General features: G+C 39.9%; 1 protein-coding gene across 5 annotated transcripts in view; it reads right to left on the bottom strand.

Moving 5' to 3' along the window:
- CPED1 (cadherin like and PC-esterase domain containing 1) overlaps positions 1–21,679 on the bottom strand; it is a 268,162-nt gene extending 246,483 nt beyond the window's left edge. For 4 of the 5 annotated variants that reach the window (XR_012380298.1, XR_012380299.1, XM_025865766.2 and 1 more), the window contains exon 1: positions 20,535–21,679. Coding sequence is in view for 2 of the 5 variants with exons in the window: in XM_025865766.2 (XP_025721551.1) it covers positions 20,535–20,783 (249 nt within the window). In the remaining 3 variants the exon portion in view is untranslated. The remainder of the gene's footprint in view (positions 1–20,534) is intronic. The other variant, XM_073899126.1, reaches the window with a different exon arrangement.
- Positions 21,680–25,410: the final 3,731 nt, after the last annotated feature.

Raw genomic sequence — 25,410 nt, 5'->3', positions numbered from 1 at the left:
TATTTCTCAATCTATCTTTCCCTTTGGCACTCTTCACAACTTATAGTTATATATGACTTGTTTAATGTCTGCCTCTTACACAAATTTGTATGTTTCATGAAAGCCTAGATGTGTCTGCTTCAGTCATTGTACTTACAGCTTACGATCAGGTTCTAAGTAAGAGGGAATGGATGAATGAATGAGCAAATGAATGAATGCATGAATGCAAAGTGTGAGTTCATTATCTGTAAACTTGTGTTTATTTTACTCACTATCTGGTGGAAACATCAACTAGAAAAACCTCAGTGAAAGCTTCGACATTTGCATCTCAAGCCATAAAATATCTATGACTTTTTCATCCCTAATGACTCTCTCCTGCTCTTCGCTACAACCACCCACTCCAATGACTACATCTTGGACTTTGTGGTCCCCAAAACACCCCCACCTCTGAAATTATAAAATGAGATATTCCATTCTCTGATCGCATTCATGTATTTCCACTTTTCTCATTTATTCCCAACACATGAGTGTTGGGAATGCCAACTTTCTCCTAGCTCTTTTTTACCTTCTTTCTCTGCAGTTCAGATTCCATGGCCCAACACTCCAATCACTCCCTACCCAGTATATTAAATTCCCTTGCTCCCACTGCACTTGCATCATTCACACGGTAGAGCTTCAAGCAAGGAAGAGCTGGGCACACAGTGGTTAACAAGACAGACACGTCTCTGCCCCCACAGAGCTGATAGCCCATCAAGGAAAGCAGACGTAAACAACTAGGTATAATAAAGTACGACATGCCAGGAAAGTCGGCAGGATTAGAGTGCTGCGGAAACTGAGACCCAGAGATCTCAGATGGCTGCCTGCCCTGCACCTGGGCTGGGTTGTTGAGAGCTCTGAAGAAAAGTGCCTGGATGGACAGATTCTGGTTGGCAAAACCAGTTGTGTCTTCGGGGTCCCCAGACCATCCAGCTATACTTCCCTGGTCAATTCTCTCTCTCACATTCTCCATAGTGACTAATTTTCCCATTCTCCAGCTACCTTCTTATTTCTATAGATAACAGCCTCCCATTCACAGAGGAAATGAGCACTATTAGAAGGAAACACACTGGGTTAAACAGCCTCTGTTTTGGCAAACCCATAGCCTATAGGCACAACTGACATTTCCTCTCTTCTGCTGGCTTCCATAGAAGAAACCTGTTCTCTTCTCATCCACGGCTAATCACTCTGTTTATTCTCCGGATTCTATATCCCCCTTTCTTCCAGGCAACAAACCTCCTTCCAATTTCTACCCTCAAATCCCTGAGAACTTCATCCATCTTCATCCAGAACTTCTCCTGGATTCTTCATATCCCCTCCCCCTTGGCTCTTTCTCAATATTTATTCATTCACTCACTTACCTCTTTAATATTTTTGAACACTTACTATACGGCAGGCACGGTGCTAGGCTCTGAGCAATGTAACAGTGAAGAACCTGACAAAGCTCTATCCCTCACTGAGCTCACTTTTTGGTGGGCAGAGCAATAAACAGTGAATGAAATCTAATGCAAGGTAAGTCCCTGCAGAGAGAACATCTCTGCTCTGGGTAAAGTGTTAAAGAACAAGCCTGGAGCTCTTGTAGATGCTGTTACTTGTATGTGTTATGAACGTTGTGTGTGAAAGAAAATGAGAGAAGAAAGAACATTCTTAGAGGGAGGGAAAAGGTGGGCGGAGAAATTAAAAGAGGAAGGTTTTGAAGGTCAGCACCATAGGTACTTTCTATTATGAATGGTAAATATGCTCAGGGATGCAATAAGAAATAACTGGCAATGAGGAGAAAAGTGAAGGTAATACAACATTACTCATTATCTTTTTAAGTGGCTAGTTGGAAACCAAAACCTCAGGAGTAGTAGAGAATTTAAAAGTTGACAATTTCGTGCTGGGCTTTCTACCTAGGGACAACCTCGATGAACTTCGATTCCTTTTACTAAAAGCCATAGCAGGGAAGAGACAAAGGAGGAAAACTGGGAAGGTGTTTTCTTGTTTTATTTTATTTTCTGGATGGATGGGCATCCCGAGAGAAGTCTAGAAGGTCAGACTTTTACTTCCTAAATCACAAGATTTCCTAAGCACTAGAGGCCATCACTCCCATAATACAGAAAAGTTTTTTAAAAAATGGAAGTACTCCATGACCTGGGCAATCACACTGTAAGAGAAACAAGAGACCTGTCCTAAGAAGACACCTAATCACATCGGGGGAGCATCAGAAGTGCACTGGGAGGAAAGGGACAGTAAGTACTGCACTGTGGAGCCTGGTTTGGGGTAGAAAGAGCAAGGAGAAGCAGCAACAAGTCAACAGCAACAGTCAAATCACAGTGTGTATTACTAAGAGAGAGGTGAGATACAGAGGATGAAAACCTTCCAGAAGAAAGGATTTGCCATGAAGGTGTTAAGTAAGCAGAGAGAGAGGCTATAAGCCTGACATATTAGAAGAGTGGGCACAACAGAGGAAAATGGAAGAGAACAGCAGGACAGACCCTGATCTGACCATCCTAGAAAATACTGAATGATACCTAACATCATATTGTCTTAATCCACCGGAACATCTGCAATACTGAGACTTCAGGGATACATAATGATTTTTGTTGATCCGTAAAGACTTCCCACCACATCTCTAAAATCTGAAGGTCGACCCTGAGAATTCCTAGGCTGTCTGTATGTTTAATGCCCAGTCTCCTCACTCACAACCTGGAACAACACTGTGCCTTTCTAAACTGGGCACACAGTGTAGAGCTTGTGTAGCTGCGGGCAAGAGGAAAGACTAGTGGAGGGCAAGTGGAAAGACAGAAGAGAGAAGGCAGACTGAAGAGCTTCTGGCTCTTCAGACTCCAGAGAACGCACAGGCATGCTGGTTGCAGCTGGAACCGTGTGCCGCTCACTCCTTTCCCAGGCTGACCCTCACACGTAGCAGGAATCTTGGAGACAAAGTGAAATTAAAAATGAAACCAAGAACACAAGAACAGTGATGTCTCCTCGAGCCCGTGTCCAGTGTCTCCTGCTGCGATGTTTCCCCTTCATGCCTTGCAGCTGTAGTTGGCTAGCAAATTCTACCCCACTGACAGCTCAGCCATTTCAACCAACGTGGAGGAACTTCGAGTCCCCTCTCTGCTCCTCCCGCTTTCTCTTTTTTTCTCTTTCTTATCTGTTTTGGAAGTCATAAGAAGCATCTTTTTCAGCCCCTTCTGGAGGCTTTTCCTCCAACTAACTCAAGGCTCCCCCTTGGTGGAGGCGCCACCCACGATGCACAGCTGTGGGTCTTCAGTTTACTGTTTGCTGTAACTTTACAGACATAACAAAGACCCAGCTGAGATTACAAAAACATAGAGATGGCCAGGAGATGGTGCTCAGGATAGTGTCCTTGGAGATATCTTTAAGCATAAGATAAAGCTTTAAATGAGATCGGGAGAGAACGAAGGTTGCTTTTTCTTTGGGTGCATTTGATTTTGCTTCCTATTTTGAATCAAATAAAAACCACTCCCAACTGTTCTTCTTTTGTCTCTTCTCCTTCCTTCTGCTTTCCTGTTTCTACACTCTTCCCCCTTCTCAGTCTCCCCTTAATCAGACAAGCACACAGAGTTTAAGAGAAGGAAGTTACTTTCTTCCCAATCCTCAAGCCCTGATCACTTCTGTAGGTTTTAGAGTAAATATTCTCTAGCCCTCTGAATCTTACCACGGTGTCAGAAGTAGTTGAAGGACACCCGTAATGAAGAAAATATAAAATCGACAATCCACAATTGTGAAACACCAAGCAGAAAACAACGGGAGACCTTGTTCTTTTGAAAAATGTTAAAATAATAGCAAATCTCTCTCCCCCACCCCAAGCCCCGTGCCCAAACAACGAGTTAATTCAGCAATTCAGTCTTAAAATAGCAAGTTCCTACAAAAGCAATGTAACAGACAGGAAAGAGCACTGGGGTCATTATAGCAGTACCAATACCTAAGCATCATATAATCTACCAAACATTGTTATAGATGCCAGAGACTCTGAATCTCAGTTTGAGTCTTTGCCAGCGAGCTCCCCCAAGGCCTTCTAAACCCTGGGTTTCCCCTCTACTTCCCATCCTCCATTCATTATCTGCTGATGCCACGTAAGCTCTACTTGATGTACTTCAATTTCCTCATCTGCAAATAAGCACCAGCCTTCCATCTTATTTCTCATGCTAGTGTAAGGATCAAAGGAGATTCGGTGAAGATAAAAAGCAGTCGAAAATATATAGCCCCCATAAAGTAAGGCGCAGTAAATATCTCTTAAAGAAGTTATTGCATAAAAGAACCTCTTGACAAATTAAAATATTTTAAATTGTTAAAAGATAAACTGAGACATATTTAGCATTTTGAGTTCATTTGAGCAAAAATCCATTCCAACTGGGCAGCGCCAAACCCGAAGTGGTTAGGCGGGCTCTGCCCATAGGAGCCAGGGGAAAGACTTATACAGAGAAAGTGTGGAAGCAGAATGGAAATTATTTGATTGGCTACAGCTTGTTTTTTTTGTGATTGGTTGTCCTGAGCATTTTGATTTCCTAACCTTGAGGCATTTACAGGCTTAGGTCGCCGGGGCATCAGAACTACATCAGTCTTAGGGCCTCTTTGTGTAATGAATTTAACAAAATAAAAACCTAAACATTCCAATCATGGGATTTCACAGGGGTTCTGTCAAATTACAAGTGGAATAGGATAAGGTGGTGCTTACGTATTAGGGGCATTAACACATTAAAAAATAATCGATCATCATTTCTACTATTCTTTTACAAAAATAGAATGTTAGAGCAAATGTATCATAAAAAAATATGGCCAAAAATATACCATATATAAAATGGACCTACTTTTTAGATTTGGGTGCTAGATAAAAATTAGGCAGTAATGTTAATTGTATAACTAAATATGATTTAATTTTATACTTTGTTAGAACATTCTATAAATAAATTCACAATAAGGATATAAAAAGTTCTTTAGCCCGTTACATTCCCTCTTTATGGCTTAGAAGATAATGGTCGCCATTGTCTAGTTTTAAGATCTTCCCTAGCATTCACCTATTAAATTCCTGAGCTCCTCATTTGCATTCATTTCCTTCTTCATTCTCCCCGCACCCCTCCCGGCTACAAGGCTTGCTGCTAACCCACCCAGCACCCCCCAGAGCCCAGTTTATGATCTCCACAGTCCTCCTAGCCTGCAGTCCTCGCTGCATTTCGACACAGCACACATACGGGCCCCAGGCTTCCGCAGCAGGCTATCACAAGACAACATGTGCTGGCCAGCCTAGGATCTCTTTCAGCACCAGAGGGAACATGCCCCACTCTGCACAGACAGTCCAGTCTTAAAAAAATATCTGCCAGATGTAAGGGTAGAGTTCAGGCACTGAGTTGGGGATGAAGATTCTCCATCCACTGTCTACCCAGCCACCACATTCAAACCTCCCAGGAGAGGAGGACAGGTGCCTAAACCCACTTTAGGTAAGTGTCTAATATTGTTAATCCCATGCAGATAGAATCTCTGGCTCCTGTCTTTCCCCCTCAGCATGCACATCCCTGTAGCAACCAATTTATCCAGATTCTCCCCAGAAATCTAGGGTCCCCATGAACTGCACAGATGGTGAAGGATGGAAAACCAACATACGCCCTGCAGGTGTCCCTGCATCTCCAGGACAGCAAGCGTCAGCTGTAGTTCTTGTTAAAATGAAAGGCCACAGGATAGAGGCACATACCTCACGAATGCAGAGAAACCCTGCCTCATCCTACCCACGTAGGGGACAAAGTGTTAGGACCGAATAGAGGAACAAATGTTAAATATTCAGGCACCACACTCCACATGAAAAAGCATCCTGCTTTAAACCAAGTTTGTACACGAAGTTCCTGTAAAGCATACATTTATGCCTTGGCTCTCATTCTGTTTTCTTGCTTGCTCTGAACACCCTTGTGGCTGTTCGTGTTCCATAGTCTCCTCATCTTATCCGTTCAGCCCACTAGCCAGTACTAACATACAACCTCGGCTCTCCTTGGGGACTAGCCTGGGTAACACTTTCCCAGTCCCATGGAGAACTAAGAACCCTCTTCCATGCTTCCCCTCTAGAAGCCTCCACCTAGTCTCCCCTGGTCCCACTCATGTTGCCACACGCTATGCTATTACACCAGCGCATCATAACACAACCTCACATATTCCCTTCAAAATCTATCTTAGAGCTTTCCAAATTACACACTCACTCTAGAAAGTATTTGATGGTCAACTTCTTGCTTTAAAAATCGAAAATTGGCAGGAAATGGCAGTATCTAGTAATACCAGAAAGCAAACACTATCCCTAGAGGAAAGAATGAGGTATCATCTAATACTGCTATCAAATTTTCAGGTCCCTAAACTCTGTAATTCTTCCCTCAAGGGATGGACTATGTTGCAGAATAGTATTTGGCTTTCTTCTGCGACTGGCTGGAAAAGTGAGTTCCCTTCCTAGAGGTCCAGTTTATTCTTAAATGGTCCAGCAAAAGATCTTATAGGCCAGACCTAAAGAAGAAACCATCTCGTCTTGTGTAACAAATTTCTTTGGTCTTTTCAGGAAAGTGAGGACATCTTATAGACTGAAGAAGACTTGGATGGGTTGTCAGGGGAGACCAGAGTTTAAAAACCAACTGAAAGTACAAAAGAAAAATTTAAGGACCACAGGCCACCATGGGAAGCCCTACACTGGACACACAGCATGAATTTTACTAGACTGCATTCATCCATTCATTCAACTCATGTGCCAGGCACTGTCCCAACTTGATCCCCACCTTGATCCAGCTGCCAGTAATTTATTAGAAGGTTTTGTTTAAATGCTAGCCTTCACTGGGGCACCTGGGTGGCTGTTGGTTAGGCATCTGACTCTTGATTTCAACCCAGGTCATGATCTCGAGGTCCTGGGTTTGAGCCCCAAGTCCCATGTCAAGTTCCACCATCAGCGGGGAGTCTGCTTGAGGATTCTCTCTCTCCTTCTGCCCCCCACCCCATGTGCTCTCTCTCTCTATTTTTTTTTCTCTCTCTCAAGTAAATAAATAAATCTTAAAAAAATAAATGCTAGACTTCACAGGAAGTAGTTACATTATTAAAAATTCTTGGTCACTTTTTCAGGGTTTTCCTAAGAATTGTGCTTAGGATCATGTGTACATCATTGGGGGATGAGACATTCTCCCATTTATAACACAGAAAAGGGGCTTCCTTTTAAAATGTCATTATTTTATATTAAAAACAGGAGACAGTTCTAGCTTCCTAAAGTTTATATTTCTGACAATATATTTTCACAAATACATTATTTCTGTTCTCCAGCAAACAAGTTTGTTTAAAGCAGACATAATATTACTTTACTGTTTCTTTAAAAGAAAAATAATCAGCTTATCTGCTTTTCCCTCATTTTTATCTTCTCCTCCACAAAAAAGAAAATTAACTCTGCCCCAAATCAATCCACTTTTTAAAATAGCTTATGTAGCCCTGAAATATTTGGACAAGTAGGTTTAGCTTGTGTGTAGGAAGCTTCAGATGGGTTATTAATGTTTTCAGTGTTTACTCAAAAGAGAGAGAGAGAGAGAGAGTTAATAATAAAGGGAGGAGTAAGGGAAAACCCACTTGAAATCACTTCTGCCCTCTGGGTGTGTCTAATAGGGAAAGTTTACTGCTCAATATGAAAGTCGACTTTCTGGTTGATGCTTTGCTAAGGTCAGATAGTTCCTGCACTGCTACAAAAAAGTTAATTTCCTGTTCCATTTTTCCTGAAGCATTTGTGCACTTGGCTAAATTAATGCTAGATTTTCCACCAGGGAAGAACTAGGCTTAGGGCTGAAACTATTGGAATACTATTATACTTTCTATTGCTTGTTAAAGAAACAGTGAAACATCAAGAGGAAACTCAATTGTGACAGTGCAGTTTTGGACTCCTAGTAACATTCTGAAACATGCATAACTTGACATTTGTGTAGCACATTATACTATAACTTTTTAATGAAAGAAGGAGTATTCCCCGTACTCACATTTATGTTGCCTATATGCATTCTTTTCCCTCAAGAGATGCCAAGTGCAGTGAAAATATTTTCATGACATTATCCTTTGGGATGTGTTAAATTAATTGAACACTGAGGTTATTAGACTGAAGTGGCTATAATGCGAGGTGGTCTAGGAAAGCAAACCAAAATCTAAGCCTGTAAATGCCTCAAGCTTAGCAAATCAAAACCTAAGGACAACCAATCAAAAACAGCCAACTAGGCTTTAAGCTTTAGCCAATCAATAATTGCCTTACCTTGCTTGTGCCTTTTCTCTATTAAAGCCTCTCCCTGAGCTCCTGATGGGGAGACACTCCTAACCACTTCCAGTTTGGTGCTGCCTGACTAGAATCGATTTTTGCTCAAATAAACTCTTAAATTTTCCAATATGCTTTGGTTTATCTTTTAATAGATGTGGTAATGTTGACTCCCTCGCCTTTTATAATCTCAATGCTTTCCAAAACATTCTGAGCAACAGTGTCTACCTTGACCCCATGACATCTCTGCAGCATATATTTCCATCCTTATGCCGTAGTCTACAAAAAGAAACCAAAGAAGTCACTTGTCCATGGCTACTCAACTCTTCAGAATTGGAACTGGGCCCCTATTAGTTCTTTTTTCTTTTAAGTTTTTGTTTAAATTCTAGTTAGTTAACATATAAGGTAATATTGGTTTCAGGAGTAGACTTTAGTGATTCATCACTTACATACAACACCCAGTGCTCATCACAACAAGTACCCTCCTTAACACCCATTAGTTCTTTTTCTCTTTCTTTTTCTCTTTTTCAGAGAGTGAGCGGGGCACAGCAGGATCTGCCTCAGATACACTGACCTTTAACAGGTGTACCAGCACCCCAACACTTTTCCTCATGTCAAAACCAGGAAGAAACACCAGGACCCGGGAGCAATATTACTATTAATAAATTCTCTTTTCTCCCCATAGATTATTTACTATTATGAGGCTTTTCCCTTGCCTAACTCTCCCAGACTGGTCACTTTTCCCAGATCCCTCTCTTATGCATAGTCAGAATATACTTAGGACAGCAGATATGAGTTTTGATTTGTCAAAATTAGCTCTGAGGTGTGTTATAAGAAATTGGCTATGAAAAGAATTAAAATATCAAAATTAGTGAATAATTTGCACTTTATAAATCAGGGAAGATGTGCTGCATTCCTACTACTTGTAGCTGAACACTTTCTCGAGCAGGAGGGGAAAGAAGTATAATGCATCTGGGAAAAACCAGTGGAAAGCTTGCATTTGACTTATTGAGAGGTGTCAGAGAGAAAATTTGAAGACTGCTAGCATAGAACATGCTACCTTAAACATTTGCCTAAGCAGAATATAATGAAGAAAGCACATATGCTGATGATCAAAAACAGGAACTACATATGTGCATTCTTGAAAAAAAATATAATACAAGCCCTTTATAGTGCTTGTTTTTGAGGTCAAAGCTTAAATCCAGCTTCTGTGGGCAGGAAAAACACCAACATTTACTGAACACAAACCCTGGTCAGCCACCATGCTTGGTGTTTTCAGACACATAATCAATTCTCACACATCAGGCTTAGTTAGCTCCATTTTTCCAGTGAGAAAATTCAGAGTTTAGAAATCTAGGTAAAATCTGCCTATGACCTATACTAGTAAATGACACAGTTAGAATTTGAACCATTTTGCACCAAAAGCCATGTTTGTTCCACAATATACCTATGTTCTCTTAGACTTTTTGTTCAATATACTTAAAAGATTGGAGGTCAGAAGACTTGATGGAGAGAGTTAGGTCTATTCCCAATATGTAGGGGTCTTGGCCCCCCCCCCCGCCAGAAGGTGACCAATTGGGATGCACTATAGGCAAATTGGCAGGGTTCCATCAAGAGTCCCCAAGTAAGGATTAGAGATACCAAATGTAGTTATATTTCCGAACACATGATTGGGCCCATTTTGCTCTTCCAAGTCCATGTGTTCTTCTTAATAATTATTTTGTTTCATCTATTATTTTGGGTCATAAGTGAATTAGCTCCTCTTAGTGAATTTAACTGAAAGTTAAATAACTTTTTTTCATTAAGATGCTTATATATGGCAAAGACTCAATTTATAGTTTATTATATTCCTTTTTAACCCTGTACATAAGTCTAGATGTTTAGTTTTACATTTTGAACAAAGTGCAAACATTGACAAAGTACTATTTACCATATAAATTTCCAACTTTGGTATAGTTTCTGTTAGAGAACATAAATCCTATTTTAGAACATGAGCTCATCCTTTTAGTGAGAATGGCTCCTTAGAAAAAATATCCAAAGGAAATCAAAGGGAAAAATGAAACCAAACATTTCTTTCACCCCAAAAGGCCACAGACTGGAAGTTGATAACAGGAAGCACTTTTTATAATGTGAGTGTATCTAGTGGTTTCCATTTCAGAGGGTTTATGTGAGTTTCCAATTCCATTAAAATGAGAAACAGAATTGCTTAGAGGGAGAAAGAAACAGAAGCTATTGCCACTCTCTTGAAAAAAAACGACAGAGAATGACACCCATAAACTGATTAATTCTTTGATTCATAGGAAATTTAACATAACCTGCTTAAATATGGGCTTCATCAAGACTTCATTAAAATTTATCTAATGTAAGCAAATTTGAATTTGTTTAAAATTCTCTCAGTATGAACAATTTTTCACCCATGTGATATTTCATTTTAAAAATCTAACACAGCCCTGATCAACTATCTCAAAGAAATCCACAGGCATTAAATGCTCATCAGGCAGCCCAACCAATTCTATGAAAGTCACATACCTGTTAGTATGCTGACATCATCTCCTGAGAGCCTACTGTGCATAGTCCCCTGTATTTAGAGTCCCATCAGCATACTTTTAAAATACTTACCTTCAAATATGGTTAAAATATAAAAACACATAAGAGGAAAAGCTCAATTTTTAGTAGAATTAATCTGTTAAAAAATGGGAATTGCTTCATAGGAAGAGAGGTTAGATGATGCTGACCAAGAAGCCAAGAGAGATGGGAAGTAATTAGAAAGCCACATTGGTTGGGAAAGGATCTTCTCCTTCTCCTCCCCCTCCTCCTCTTTCTTCTTCTTTTTTTAAAAGTTTTATTTTATTTATTTGAGAGAGAGAGAGAAAGCATGCTCATGAGCAGAGGGAGAGGGACAAGCTGACTCCACGCTGAGTGCAGAGCCCAACGTGGGGTGTGATCCCATGATCCTGAGATCATGACCTGAGCTGAAATCAAGAGTTGGCCACTTAACTGACTGAGCCACCCAGGCACCCCCGTCCTTCTTTTTTAAATATGGTAGATACTTGAGATCTCTTTAGGATAAAGATCCCAATGAGACAAAAAAGCTGAAGAGAACAGGAGAAATGGATAATTGAAGCAGATTCAATGTAAAAAATGGCAGACAATTAACATTAGCTACAAGTATGAGAAGAGATGGTACAGGAAGGGGTTCAAGGGATAATGGTACAAGATAAAGATGGGGTGGAGAATCAGAGAGCTCAACAAAAATAAAAAAGAGAAGGAAGGAAGACTTCCTCTCATTTTTTCATCTCTGCTTTAAAGTAGGCTTTCTCTGATCCCCAAAGTCATGATTCATTCATTCATTTATTCATTGACTAGGTATTTATTCAGGGCTCACTACGTGTCAGAGACTGTTTTGGCACTGGGGCCAGAAGCAGTAAACAAGTTAAATCAAGTACTTGCTCTTAAGGAGCTTATATTGTATGTAGGGAGAAAAACAATAAACAAATATATATATATATATATATATATATATATATATATGCAGAGTCCAAAATCTTAACCTCTTTCCTCTACTCCCCATCCAGTTCATCTCTCCACATCCTCAACTACAGCATATCGTTAACCCCAGCATCTTAAACTTAAAAAATACATAAAAATTTAAAAAGATTCAGCCCAAACCTTGCCTACAGATAAGCAGGCCTGACTCTGACTGACATAACAGCTTCCCCAAGTTTTGTCTTGATTCTAAAGGCTCATTTTAGTAAAAAGACAACAGCAGAGACACAGGAGGAAAGGGAGAGAAACTCAACAAGAATTTCCACTCAGATGCTCCTTACCCAGGTACTCATGTTCACTGAAGCAGTTATTTATTGCGTGCCTACTTTGTGAAGGCCAAATGTTAGGGTCTGTTAGGGACTGCAAGGATGAGTAAATCCTCAAGGAAATTATATAATAGTTAATATTTATTGAGCACTTTCTATGTGTCAGCCACTTTAAGTGCTCCACAAGATTTATCTGATTTAAGGCTCATGTTAGCCTTGTAAGGTAGGTGATAATATATCCATTTTGAGGTGAGAAAATGAAATCCTGAAGAGATCAAGAAATGTGCCCAAGGTAGCAAGGTAACAAGTGCTATTAATTTGACTCCAGAGCTCATGTGCTGAACTACTCTGCCTCCCCAATTTTATTAGTTTCCTTGGGCTGCCATAACAAAGTACCACAAAATGGTGGCTTAAAATAACAGAAATGTATTGTCTCAAAATTCTGGAGGCTAGATACCTGAACACAAGGTGCCAGCAGTGCCGTGCTCCCTCTGAAAAAGGTAGGGGATGTCTTCCTTGCCTCTTTCTAGCTTCTGGTGGTTTGTCAGCAATCTTTGGGGTTCCCTGACTTGCAGCTGCATACTCCAATCTCTTTCTTCATGTGCCTCCCATGTGTCTCTATCTTCGTTTGACTGTCTTCTTACAATAGCAATCATATTGGAGTACGGGCCCATGATACTCCAGTGTGACCTCATACTGACTAATTATATCTATGACAATCATATTTCTGAAGAAGGTCACATTCTGAGGTTCTGGAGTTAGGATTTCAGCATATCTTTTTTGAGGGGAATATAATTCAACCCATAATGCCAATGAATGGAGAGAGTATATGGAAACAGAATGGATAGTATATGAAAATAGAATGGACATAGTATACAGAAATAGAATGGAAATAGTAAATGGAAATAGAATGGCGATATTATACAGAAATAGAATGGAGAACATATGGAAATAGAGTGGAGATAGTATACATAAATAGAATGGAGATATTATATAGAAATAGAATGGAGAGTATTTGGAAATAGAATGGAATATATGTAAATAGAGAGGAGATAGTATGGGAAATAGAATGGAGACAGCCAGAAAAACACAGGTCTTAGTCTAATCTTATCATCATTATCAACTCCATTTGTTACTCTGAGAGGCACTTTCTTTCTGTAAGCTTCATTTTTCTCACTTATAAAAGAAAGATCTTGAACCTAATGATCTCCAACTTGTTTCCAGTTCTACATTCTCATGTTTCTTCATTTCTAAATAATTATAATGAAAAATAGGTTTTATTAGGGATGCTCAAACACATCAAGTCATGGAGATAAGGTTTGCCGCTAAGAGGAGGTGAAATTCCAGTTTCCAGAATGCTTTAAGAATGTTTGTGAAGATTTCTAGAGGTATCGATTAGCACACACTTGCTGGAGGTGCCTCCAGGCAAAGGCGGAGATGGTGGCATTTGGGAACAACGGTATGGCTTGCTTATGGATTACAAACAAACGCAGAGTGGGACATAAGACCAGAAGAGTATGTTGGAACATACTAGGCATGAGAGGGGTGGATTCTACTCAATTTACCGGGTTTAGTATGACAACTACTGAAGGCTATTTAGGAGAGATGCTATAGGAGTTATACATAGATGGCTTTGAATGTGCAGTAGATTGAAGGGGAACTAGTCAGGCTACTGAAAATAGTCTAGGTTAGTGGCAATGAGGACACAACTTTAAGATTGTGAAGATAAACTCTAAATATTTGGAATATTAATTAGTTATTATCTGGGTTCATTTGGGGGACTTGGGAAAAACCCACTTTATACCAGTCATACAGGCTTGTTCTAAGGTGATACTAACTAAAATTACTTAGTATAATAAAGGACCAAATGTGCATCGTGGTCTCAGAGACAAATCAGAAGGCAGAGCTAGAAAAGGAACAGTATGTCTCAAGGCACTATATAAACCACAAAGAGGACATCTAGGAATCGGCCAGAAAGCCAGGGAAATGGAGAACAGACTGGGAAGCAATATACGAGTTGAGTTGGGTTGAAACAAATGGTTCTGAATAAGGGTTGTGAACAAGGCAAGAATGTTGTGGCCTTTACGCAACATTATAAACATAAATATAGTTAGTACTGCTGAATTGTACACATAAAAATGACGAAGAGGGTGAATTTTATATTTTGTGTTTGTTACCACAATTAAATTTTTTTTAAAAAGGTAACAATCAAAAAGAGAAAAAGAGAAACCTGAAAAATGTTGTGGCCTTTCTAATTTAGAGCTGGCCATATGGATCAGTGACAGGCCTACAGATTTAGTAAGGAGCCAGGCCAGGTGGATTAGGTGGGGGCAAGGTGGAGAGAAAGAGCAAGTAATATCAAATATAGGTTTCTAGGTTTAAAACCTATTAATTCAGGATGATGGGGGATAGGGGTTTCCTATTCACAGAAACATAGAGGTCAAGAGGAGTCATTAATTTGGGTATGAAAATTTTGAAAGTAAAACATTTGAGTTTTCATAATTCTTATCACTCCTCTATAAAAGATAGCAAGAAATTGGAGATGCACATCGGGGCTTCAAGAGTGAAATCCAAGCTAGAAATATACCTGATAGGTTATCTGTACAGGTTGAAAATTAACAGTGTACAAAGTCAATACAATCACCAAGGGAAAGTATAAAACAAGACAACTGAAGGCCCAATACACTAAATTTGGCAATGTCTAACTTTAGCCTCAGAGGAAATGTACCCTGAAAGGAGACCACCAGTTATCCATAGAGATCAGAAAATAATCCCATTGTGTCATGGAATTCAAAGTTTCAAGAAAGAGTTGTTGTCTAATAGTGTAAGATGCTTCAGAGAAGAAGGATGTGGATTGAAAATAAATCATTCCATCTGATAGCCAAGGGGGCACTGAAGACAAGTTTTGGTAGAAAAGCCCAAATGAAAAGGAGAAGGGATGGATAGGGGTGGCCAGGAAGTGAATCCAAAGAGAACCAGCCACAGCTTCTCTGAGGGAAACAAGAGAGGGGAGCACACTGGGTTAAGTGGATTGCCAGGTACAAAGAAAGCTTATTGTTATCAGTTATGAGTATGTTTACTGGCAGAAGACATGGTCCAAAGGAAAGGTCTGAAATAGCGTATTGTAATGAAGAGAGAATAACTCTGGAACTAGTTCTAGAAAACTTGGAAAAGTGTTCAAGAACACAAGAGGAAAGTAAGATTTGGCAAAGAAGAAGCTTTGGGAAACAGCCTTGCAACTGGATGCCCGACCTCCAGTCCATTCTGCAATATGTGTTCTGGAATGTTCTCGACAACATAAATCTAGTTATGCCACTTTTTGCTTACCACTCTTCAGGGGTTCCCTGCTGCCTTCAGAATAGGATCCAGGCTCTCTAACATGCCCACATTTCCACATCTAGACCCTGCTGAATTTCCTACCTGATTTCCTTGCCTTTCTGATCTGCTCCCCCCAAAACATCACACACACACACACACACACACACACACACAAATACCTTGAATCCTCCAAATCTATCATTTAATTTCTTCTTTGCATATGTGGCATTTTCTGCTTGTAATACATTTCTCTTTCCCCACCCTTTCTAACTCCTGCTCATCTTTCAAAATGCTCTATTAAAGTTATGGATTCCCCAGCATTGATTTAACTACTGATCTGTCTTACAATGCCTTTTATTTCTGTGCCACCCGTGCCTCATACAGTGTCTGGCACAAACTGCTCACCAGATAGTCACTGAAGGAATGAAGAAAATGAAAGAATGAACTGAATTAGGAAGACAAAGGGTAAAGATGAAGTGAGAATTTTTTTTTAATTTAGAGAACTCTCAGTAAGATAATTACAAACATTTCACTTAAAGAGAGTGATGCCATTTCCCAAGAGTAAGAGCACATTTTTGACATTTTCTGTGGCTTTTGGAAAGCAACATTAGCATAACTACTGTATCACATACCCCTCTGGTGGACATTACTTGCGGCATGGTTGTGGTAAGCCATGGACACAATTTTTACTACCATAGCCATCACAGACCTGGGAGTTCCTATGCGCCATACTGATTGAGAAGGGGGAACCACCTTTGCCCTGACAGGACTGCACCCACTGAGGCCCTGGCTTGCCCAGTGGCCACCCTGAGAGTCCAGGTAACAATACGCGGAAGTAGCACGGGACAACTCTAACAATGGAAGACAGAAGAAAGGAAAAGCCAAGAGATAAATTGCTTGTCCCTCCTGCCCCTTCCCCACAATGCTTGTTCTGAGATGCAGAATTTAATACAGCCTCTCTGGTTATGTCTCTCATAAATGCACCCATTTGTCTTTGCTCTCCTTGTTCCTTTTCCCCCCTACTCTTGCATCCCTGAGATTGCAGCATCTAATGAAGTGTTAGCATGTAAGTGCTTGCCCCAGGTTCTGTCTATAGAAAACCTGGGCTTAACAAGCAATTTTTAGAAATTTTCAAATGTTAAATATATTATGCATTATTGGAGACACAAACTACGTTAAATAGAGCATATTTGTATGAAAACATTCAATTATTTGCATTGGATTATTGTTGTATACCGGGAAGAATAGTTGTAGAGAGTAGTCACTTAAGGAGAATGGAGAGTCCAGAAGAAATGGAGAATGAATAGTCAAGCAACAAAGAACTACTAATTCTCCTTGCAGAGTATCAACAGGAGATAATCAGTAACACATGGCTACGGTGAGTATAAATGTATTCTCCAAATAGTAAAGTTTCCATTAAAGGAACATATACTAAAGATGTATATTAAGCATATTTTCTTCCATTGTGTCTGTTTATCATTTAATGTGGTTCCTATGTTGTGAAATGTTAAAGTGCTAGATTCCAGGAAAACAAATAAATCTACTGAGTGATCTACTTCAGTGAAGACAAATGGAATTGTCTTCAGCTTACACATTAAATTGAAATGATTTTAAGACATGGCAGATTAGTAGCCAAAATTCAAACAACTAAAGTTGGGAGAAAACCCGGAAGAAATGACAAAAGTACAGCTGCTTAGCAAGGTCCTTTGGAAAGTTCAAACGGAAAAAAGAATTAAAATTTGGCCAGAAGAGGGAGAATACTCCCTCACTACGGAAAGTTGGCATATACTAGACCATGATCTCAATCTGTATTGAAAACAGTTTTAGACAATGAACCAAGTCCCAGCTGTAAAGGTGTTAAGGGCATAGTCAGTCACCCACCTTTAAATTTCTGCTACTACAGAACACTCTGTTGCTAGGCTGATGAAGTACAAAAGGTCTTCTCTTGGAAAGAACCGCAACCAAAGAGACTGGGGAATAGTTACTGCTCATTCACGAAAGTATGAAAACTATGATTCAAGAAAGACTCTGTGAGTGTATTTTAGTTTCTGAATGTTTATCCCTACAGCATTCATCGAAACTCTTTTCCAAATGTCATCACATGGATTCTTTCATTAAGATTTTGTTTTCCTTTTACAGATTTATAAATCCAAGCCCAACTTATACTTCCTGGAGGAGCAATTAAAGTTTAAATGCATTGCTTTTTAAGCATTTTGTTTATTCTTAGTATTTCTTTAGGTCTGAATATCTGCAGGGGATCAGGATTTTTCCCAGACAAATGTGCACACACATATACACAATATTTTGTGTGAAATGTCTGCGTTTGGTAGTCATCTTATAAATCCAAATAATTCCTGGAGTCCATGAACCTTAGGTCAAAATCAGTTATTTTAAGTAACTTTAAAAATCACTTTAAAATGGATGGATATCAGTAAGGGAAAGCCCTAGAAAAATGAACATTTTGGTTTGTAAATAAAATACCAAAACCTAAAATTTCTAGACAGAAACAATGCTTCTTCTATAAAAGCTAATTTTAGGTCTCGAGGAAAATCTACACAAGCATCTCATCAGTGATTTTTTTTTATTATGTTATGTTAATCACCATACATTACATCATTAGTTTTTGATGTAGTGTTCCATGATTCATTGTTTGCATATAACACCCAGTGCTCCATGCAGAATGTGCCCTCTTTAATACCCATCACCAGACTGACCCATCCCCCAACCCCTCCCCTTGTTTTTCAGAGTCCATAGTCTCTCATGGCTCATCTCCCCCTCTGATTTCCCCCCTTCATTCTTCACCTCCTGCTATCTTCTTCATCAGTGATTTTTTTAATGAACTTCATAAGGTAGCTCATTTTGAGAATGATCCATATATATTGATCCCAAAGACATTTGTTTTTTCACTTTAACTATCTTACAGAATATTTAATCCTTAAAACTGTATTATTATTTCTTTTTTTTTTTTGGAACATGTATTACAAGGAGAACTAAGTTATATCTGGTTTTAACTACCTTCCACATGATTCTTTCTAGTTTCCTTTCTATCTCTAATAAAAACTGGCTCTAAACCAATGGCTGACACAAATTAGTTAAAAATAGAGATACATGACAAATGTTTGGAAATTGACTTTTTATATCCATGGGCTTTTGAATTATAATTGTGAATTTAGAATCTTGTTTATGATTAAAATATTAAGATTATGAATGATTTGGGGGGAAAATCATGTGATTGGCATTTTTTTGGGGGGGTGAAGAAAATTCTAGAGTGAATGTTTTACACAAGCAGCCAATAAGTTTCAGATGGTTTATAAGTAGCAGGAGATCCAAAGCTGCAATGGAATTTTCTGTGACAGCCTACAAATAACAGTTAACATATGCCTGTGTTACAGGCAAAAGCAGGAGTCACATAAAGTCAAGCAGGGAGTAAGAAGAGCTGTAAGTTAATGAATAAAAAACCTTTTTGTCCAAAAATTTTAGCACCAATTTTTACTCCTTACTTAAAAAGCAAAGCTACCCCAAAAAAAGAAAAAAAAGAAAGAAAAAAGAAAAGAGCAAAACCATTTCAACTACTTTTAAAGAAACTGTATTTATTAATATTGGGGAAAAAAACAAGAAGTGATTTTCCAAGTCACAGTTTATACCCATTAGAAATTTGATGTATTAAAAATGCAAATAAAAATTAATGCTAGTACAAATGAAGAAAAAATACAGATCCTTCAGTGATGTTAGAACATTCAATCACTGACTCGCACTTGCAGTTGGAGTTTCATCTGGAAGTGTTTCTAGTTATATTATCTGCTGTTCTTTGTCATGTTTCTTGACATTGTTGATAAACTAAGTCACTCACAAGGTTTAAATTTTTTTTTGTTCTAACCTATTGTATTGTATTTCAATAAGTTCTTACAGTTGTGGTTTCCACCAGTTGTTATCAGAGCCTTGAACTTACTTCGATTTCAGCACCAGTGCTGTGGTAGGACCCAGGTGGGTATATCAGGTCATCCTGCTAGCCCTGTGGTCTGCCTACACACCTCTGAGCAGCGCCATGTTTCCTGTGCATTGATGGCAAGCATGCCCACCTTACCTATCTCACAGCCTTATGAGTCTAAAGGAAATACATAAAGGAGTTCTTGAAACAAGATGGTAGTAGTGCTGGAGGTGTTAGAATTTCAACAGGAAATTCTGCTCCAAACAATAACCACAATCCTAGGCTCTACCTAAATTTACTGCATATATAAGATAGTACTTACAGCTTCCTAAATTATCTTGCTATACCTCTTGCTGGAGCACAGAAGTCAGTGGCTTTGCTGCCATGAATTTTTTCATGTGTGCTTTTCTTTTTCCTTTTTCTTTTTCAGGCTGGATTATTTTAAAGGTCATCATCTCATTGATAGGCATGAACAGAGTGGTATATTAAAATAGAAATCCTGTGGAGTTTTTTGTGTGTTTGTGTTTTTTCCAACACTTCACAAAATTAGTAAAGTTAATTAGAACAGTAATATTCGTAATAGTATAGTAATATTAATAATTGTAAGTATAGAATAATCAATATTTCCCAAATTCTATAAACAATAAAATGCAGGGTATCAATTCTTTTGAGGGAACATATTATACTATTCCTTTAAATGGTTCAGAAATAAATACGTTGCTTTAGAAATATCTTCACCAATGAAAAATCGATTTAATCAATTATAAAATGGCATTCTGGAATATCTTTGAGTCTGGAATGGTCTGGGCACTCATGCTGACTTCCTTGAGGAAACACTCAACGTTGATCAAATTTTATGAATCTTTGGTTTACGTCCCTGAACTGGAAAACTTCAGATCTCTCAGAATTCTAATACTTTAGAAAGAATTCACATCACTCCCACCAACTCCAAATTGTCTATTTCATTCAGCTGAAAAGAAGTGAAACTCTTAAGAGAGGAGATAAAGGCCAGGCCTTTCTAGAAGTAAATATAAGAAGCTGAAGCTAACACGTGTCTCACTGTCATAAGGTCACTCTCTGGGCCGTTGTATACTCTGGATCCCTTTCAGATCTCATGGAGGTTAATTTTAGTTTTACAGAAAGGACAGAGAGAGGCAGACTGCTATCTTTACAGAAAATGTCAAGGTTAAGCTCGTGACCATCTTACCTTTCCGATTTCCTGTGCATTACCGGAGGGAAGGAAGCACGGTTTGTCCGGGGAGAATCCCTTCTCGCATCTGCTTGTCTGGGTTTCGGGGGGTGTGTTCGGGTCAGCCCCAGGGCCAGCGGCTGTGAGCTTCCTCGACCCTCGGAGTGTCAGGGTCTGGTAGAAGAGACAGATTGCCACCACCAAGCCCACCAAGAAGGGCCGGGGACAAAGTCGCCGACGACAAGGGAACACTGGACGACAGACCATGACCAGTTCAGCTTCACTTGGCCCCTGTCCACGTTGTCGAAAAAGTCATAGCAGCTATTTTTTGTCAGCATGAAAAATACAGATCAGCCTTCTTTATCCACAACTGAAATCAAGATCGCTCCATCCCCGCTGAAGAACTTTCCGAAGGGTTCATGCCAAAGAATCATAGGTCCCGAAAGTGTGAAGCGGTTAATAAGATCCCTTCCATGGATGACAGTGAAAAGTGGCTAGCCTGGGTTTAAAAAAAAAAAAAAAAAGACATCCAAATAATAATAGTTGTAACTAATAAGCTGAGCGTACCCCAGGCTGCCAGACTGTTGCCTCCGGTAATGCCTTATTTCCACAACATCCTTAAACTCACAGCAAAGACTTCACAGGAGAAAAAGAAAACAACCCCAAAGTCAATCTGGAGCCTTGGAAACAGCACTGAAGAGCGCAATAGGCTAAAACCAAAAGTGCCTGTCGCCCCGCGGGATGCAGGCCAGCTCGCCTCAGCGCTTCCTCATTTCTTCTCCGGGTTCAGAGCAGTCCTGCTTTCAGCCTTTCGTGTTTTCTTCGCTGCTTCCCTTCCTCCAGTTTTAAATTGCCGCTGTCCCGTAAGCGTCCACGGCTTTTAGCAGGAAAAGGGAATGCCCGGTGTGAATGGACGTGGTGACTGTTAGGGTTCTGCTTGTACTGGTTTCATTCCGCGTCAAGTTCAAAGTTCTATGTACTTACTCAGTTTTCATCCTTTTAGCCAGAAAAAAAAGTTGTCACGATACCCTAATGGACTGCTGACCAAAAGCCCTCGGAAGGAAACAGCCAGTCGTGTGACTCCAATTCATCTCCCCCGCGCGGACGCCCAGCCGCAGGCACGCCGCGCCCCGCGCGCCGCGTCTCTCCCGGCCGGGAGCTGGGCCCCGGGACCGCGGCCGCACGCGCCGGCGGGGCGGGGCGGGGCTACGGCCTCGCGCGGTCAGCTCCCCCGCAGAGAAATGGTGGGCTTCCCCAGCCTGAGGACCGCGCCTCTCACTGCCCTGGAAATGTGCCTGCCTCCCCGGAGCTGCAGAATTTTAAATACACATTTGATCTTTGGCGCCCGGTGTCATCTCTTTTCCTTAGTACTGCATTGGAAAAACAAATAGCCCTTCGTCAGATGATGACAAAGGTCGAGGATGAGAGGAAAGCAAACTCCGGGCGTGAATTGGAAGGATCTTTACTCGAGGGAATTGTGGTCACCCTTATGGGGGATAAAAGGGTCCCAGGTATTGTCTGGACCGCAGAACTTGAAAGCCTGAGTATGTACCAGGATAACTGAAGTCATCTTTCTGCTTTGGTACCTAACTCCTATCACTTACTGCTCCTTTCCTGGGCTAATGGCTAAGTCTTTCAAAGGCTAGTTGCCTGATACTTTTTGCTCCTATAACAAGTGGATAGTAGCAGGTAATTTTGCTTTGCGGAAAGGGATAAAAAGATACACATCAGGCTTGTCCACAATTCAACTCAACCTAATGCTATACACAACGCCACAAGGACAATTCTGTAGGGAAATTCTGCAAACTCCATCTACTTTTGCTGAGTCAGCCGAGGGACAGCCAAAAAGAAAAGCAATCTGTCCAGTGCCTGTTGCTCACCTCTTCCCGCTCTTGCTTTGCCAACTCTGGATACCCAGGACTGGCTTATTATAATCATAGCAGACATTCTTCAAAAGCTCTGAACCTAAGTAGCTTTTCTAACGCAAACTCTTTCTTGTGGGCTGAGGTTCTTCTGTGAGCCCACACCCCTGAAATGATCCCTTCCGTCTGTCATGCTCCGGTCACTTATATTTTGTGAGACGGAGCGCCCCCTAGGGGTGCCCTGCTATTAGAGATCCAGGGAAATGGGCATCTATGGTTCCTTACTTGAAAGAAACTACTTTATAAAACAGATTAATTAAAGCTTTACAGAATAAGTATTCACACTAAAGCTAGATTCTTGCATATATCCCCTATGGTGTGTTTAATATTATTTGACTTATAGATTTAGAGTCCTCAATCCCATGACAAATGAAGAAGTATAAAAAAAAATGAAGTGACACTTGACTTTTAGAAGCCAAGAGAGCTTTAAGAGAAATGGCTGAACAATAATGTTGGAAGGTATAGTTTTAGTGGATGCAATGTGATTTGAGAGATACTAGGAATTATGAAATCTTTAAATTGCAAGTGTTCCTGTGTTGATGAAATTGAGTGAGATAAATTCTTTACTAGGAGAAAAGGAATGGACATGCATTTCTATTAAGGCAAAAAGTGTGAAAAACAGAGTTTGAGGAATCTGGAGGGTCATTTTTATATATCATTAAATTGTTGATATAGTGTCTTTGGGCTGGGAAACATGGAAAACAACAGCATAATTTTTTAGCTAGACTTTAAGTAACAGGAATCAGAACGAAAGTGGAAAATTAATGTTCTAGAAATGACACCGGTGGCTTGAAAAACCCAATTCCCTGTTTCAACCACTGAGTCTGAGGGTGTGGGAGAGGATGGCAATAGATAAATAAATAAATATTAGAGTAAACCCAGTGTGGATAGTAGCATGATGCTGCGTCTTAACTGTCTTTAAACAAGTGATCTGTGAAATGAGGATACATATGCCTTCTTTGAAGTGTTGTTGGCATGCCAGATGATATAATGTATGGAAAGCACCTAAGCATTCTGTGTACATGTGTTGGAAGAATGCATGCTGAATGCATGTCTGTTATGTTTTGGATGCTGAGGCTGAGCTCAGTCTGGATTGGTGTCAGACACACAAACAGATAATTATCAAATAATGGACCTCTTGGAACCCAGAAGCCCCCACAGCAAACATGAGCACTTAGTATGTTCTCTTTCCTCTATTCTGTGAGATGGAGGTTGGCGGCAGATGCTGGTTTGGGAGAATGAGAGCAAGAGTGGGATGAGCGTGAGCAGTAGGTGGAGACAACAAGTAGTGGGTATTCATGGCCCAGTTGTGATGGAAGGCTAAGTAGGAGCATGTGTTAGAGTCCGAAGGCGTCAGAACAGGGAACAATGAGACAGAGTAAGCTGCTTCAAGCAAGGGGAGTGGGAGGGTGACATGCTGTAAGACTACGCATCTATGGGTTCTGGCAGTGTTTCAGACTGTTCTTGTACATGTGATTTCATAAAGTACCCCTTCTACTTGATCATTTCAGTATTCAAGGGTCTGTATTTAAGCAGCATCAACCTGGGACAATAGAGTGACAGACCTTTTAGAGTTCCGTCATTTCAAGGGTGGACAAAACAGAACAATCTTCCTCCTTAAGCCTCTCCAACACAAAATATACTTTTCCATCACATGTATGTTCCATTTTGGGATTTTGGTATGGAGTATGGGGTGAAAGGAGAGGGTGAATTTAGTGATTGTTGAAGCAGGTATTTTTAAAATGTATTTTATTTTTCAAACTAGACTCAAGTTTCTAGATGAATCAACAGTCCAGATAGACCAAATCCTGTAAACTAGATGCTTTTCATTTTAAATTGACCAGCATTTCTGAGCATGCAGATCACCTGGAGATTCCATAGGACAACATTTGGTGCTGCCTTTTTAAAATGGGACATATGTCTCTAGCTCTCCATAATTCTCAACTGGTTGCTTTACTTATTTTTCACAATTTTCTTTCTGTATAAGCACTTTGAATTTGCTTGCACTAGAACGAAGATGACTTTTATATTCTTTACTGTAGTCTAGTGACTAGTGTACTTGTGTCGTTTTACAGTATAAACGGCTTTGTAACAGAAACTATTTTACTCATCACCATATCCTTACAGCATCTAGTAGTGTCTCCTGGCAAGTGATTTAAAAATTCCTATTTGTGGAGGTTTATACATAATAGATTTAAATATTTTCCATACTATTTCCATTTTTCCCACAGGAAATATTTCACATCTTGGTAACATGAAACACAGCAGGGGCAATTTTGTCCCCCAGGAGACATGTGGCAAAGTCTAAAGACATTTTTAGTTGTCACAACTTGCAGGCCCAGGGGGATGCTCCTGATATCTCGTATGTAGATGCCAGTGATGCTGCTAAACATCCCACAAGGCACAGGGCAGCCCTCCACAACCAAGCATCATCCGGTACGAAATGTCAAAGCACTGAGGTTGGAAATCAAAGAATAGTTACTGCATAATTTTTATATGTGGCTACTTGATTGTCTGTTACTTAAGTTAGAATAGTGTGTACCTGTGCAGCTTGTGGTAATGACATTGGGATTTTAACCACTTCCCGAATGTGTAATTATACCACTCCTTCAAATAAATGCAACTTTGCCCATATAATTCCCTTTGAGCCTCCCAGATTTGCTTTTAAGATTAGCATCCTCTAAAATATATATGGAGATATATGTATACACACACACACATATATATATCCATATTAATGTGCACATTCTAAAAGAAGGAAGGAAGGAAGGAAGGGAGGGAGAGGGGAAGGGAGGGAAGGAGGGAAGGAAGGGGAGAAAGAGAAAGAAGAAAAGAAAAGAAAGAAAGAAAGAAAGAAAAAAGAAAGAAAGAAAGAAAAAGAAAGAAAGAAAGAAAGAAAGAAAGAAAGAAAGAAAGAAAGAAAGAAAGAAAGAAAGAAAGAAAGAAAGAAAGAAAGAAAGAAAGAGGGAGGG

Source organism: Callorhinus ursinus, unplaced genomic scaffold (assembly GCF_003265705.2).
Source record: "Callorhinus ursinus isolate GAN/ISIS: 27379988/994484 unplaced genomic scaffold, GSC_fseal_2.0 scaffold12, whole genome shotgun sequence".
Classification (NCBI taxonomy): domain Eukaryota; kingdom Metazoa; phylum Chordata; class Mammalia; order Carnivora; family Otariidae; genus Callorhinus; species Callorhinus ursinus.
This window is presented reverse-complemented; position numbering and strand designations above follow the sequence as displayed.